The sequence below is a fragment of the Perkinsus marinus genome (genome assembly GCF_000006405.1).
Source record: "Perkinsus marinus ATCC 50983 genomic scaffold scf_1104296951448, whole genome shotgun sequence".
In the NCBI taxonomy this organism is placed as follows: Eukaryota; Perkinsozoa; order Perkinsida; family Perkinsidae; genus Perkinsus; species Perkinsus marinus.
In genome coordinates this window covers 1-1,077 of record NW_003209290.1, presented here as the reverse complement: position 1 = coordinate 1,077, position 1,077 = coordinate 1, and the positions used below count along the sequence as shown (strand labels likewise).

The following is a 1,077-nucleotide window of genomic DNA, read 5'->3' as shown; positions in this document are numbered from 1 at the left end:
TCCTCCACCAAAGGCAGCGTGAGGGGAAATATGCACATGGTCAACTATATGTGTAACACATAATGTGTTGGCCATAATATGGGAATTTCGGAGGATTCTTCTTGGTTTCTGTACACTTCTACCGCAAATTATTCTACCGGGAAACGAGAACATTTCCCTGCTGCTTCTGATGCCTCATGCAGATGAGACCATTGGAGATGATCGAAGCGAGTCGGACAATGTTACTGAAGCGATGGCTGTTTTCACTATGGCAATCATTTCGCTGTTTCAGGTGAGATTATTACCATACCCACAACCACTACTACCGACTCTGAGTCACTGTAGTACACTGTACTCACCTACTATAATAAAAACACTCTACGTTAGAAACCAAATCCATTCCTCTCGCTAAACCTAAGCGGACTCATACCACACCTCCACGACAGACAATTTGTGAAGTCCCCAGTCATCATAAAATACGATGGTTTACGACCCAGGATACCAAAGCGGATCGAGCAGGAGGAGGATGCAACTTGACAACGCAAACCGTTTGGCATGAAATCACTAACCACATGCTGTCGATATTCAGTGCTGAATGTAATGGACTTGAATCATTAGCAGAATGACGATGAAAAAAATATACAAGTGAATTCATAACTAACCACCGAAGCCATAGAGAGTCTTGCCTTGCCTCTTCAACGCATACACCACATCAAGGGCCGTAACCGTCTTCCTGCTAGCATGCTCAGTGTATGTAACCGTATCCTTGATAACGTTCTCGAGAAAGACCTTCAGGATGCCTCGAGTCTCTTCGTAGATGAGGCCAGATATGCGCTTCACTCCACCACGACGTGCCAGTCTTCGAATGGCCGGCTTGGTGATACCCTGGATGTTATCACGCAGAACCTTACGATGACGCTTCGCTCCGCCTTTGCCAAGACCCTTACCTCCTTTACCGCGGCCGGACATGTGATACTTTACTGAACAACAGGACCTGGGTTCAATCCCAACGCAATGCATTTTCACCGGCATCAAAAGCGTGCTAAATACTGGGCGTAGCGACAGAGGGACATAATTGATATAAATCACATGATCCAC

General features: G+C 46.1%; 1 protein-coding gene across 1 annotated transcript; it reads right to left on the bottom strand.

The window, feature by feature from the left end:
- Positions 1-636: 636 nt before the first annotated feature.
- Pmar_PMAR000692 (histone H4, putative) lies at positions 637-948 on the bottom strand (the record flags this gene model as incomplete). The annotated part of the gene is made up of 1 exon (XM_002777579.1): positions 637-948. One exon carries the CDS (start codon positions 946-948, stop codon positions 637-639), a length of 312 nt encoding a protein of 103 aa, XP_002777625.1.
- Positions 949-1,077: the final 129 nt, after the last annotated feature.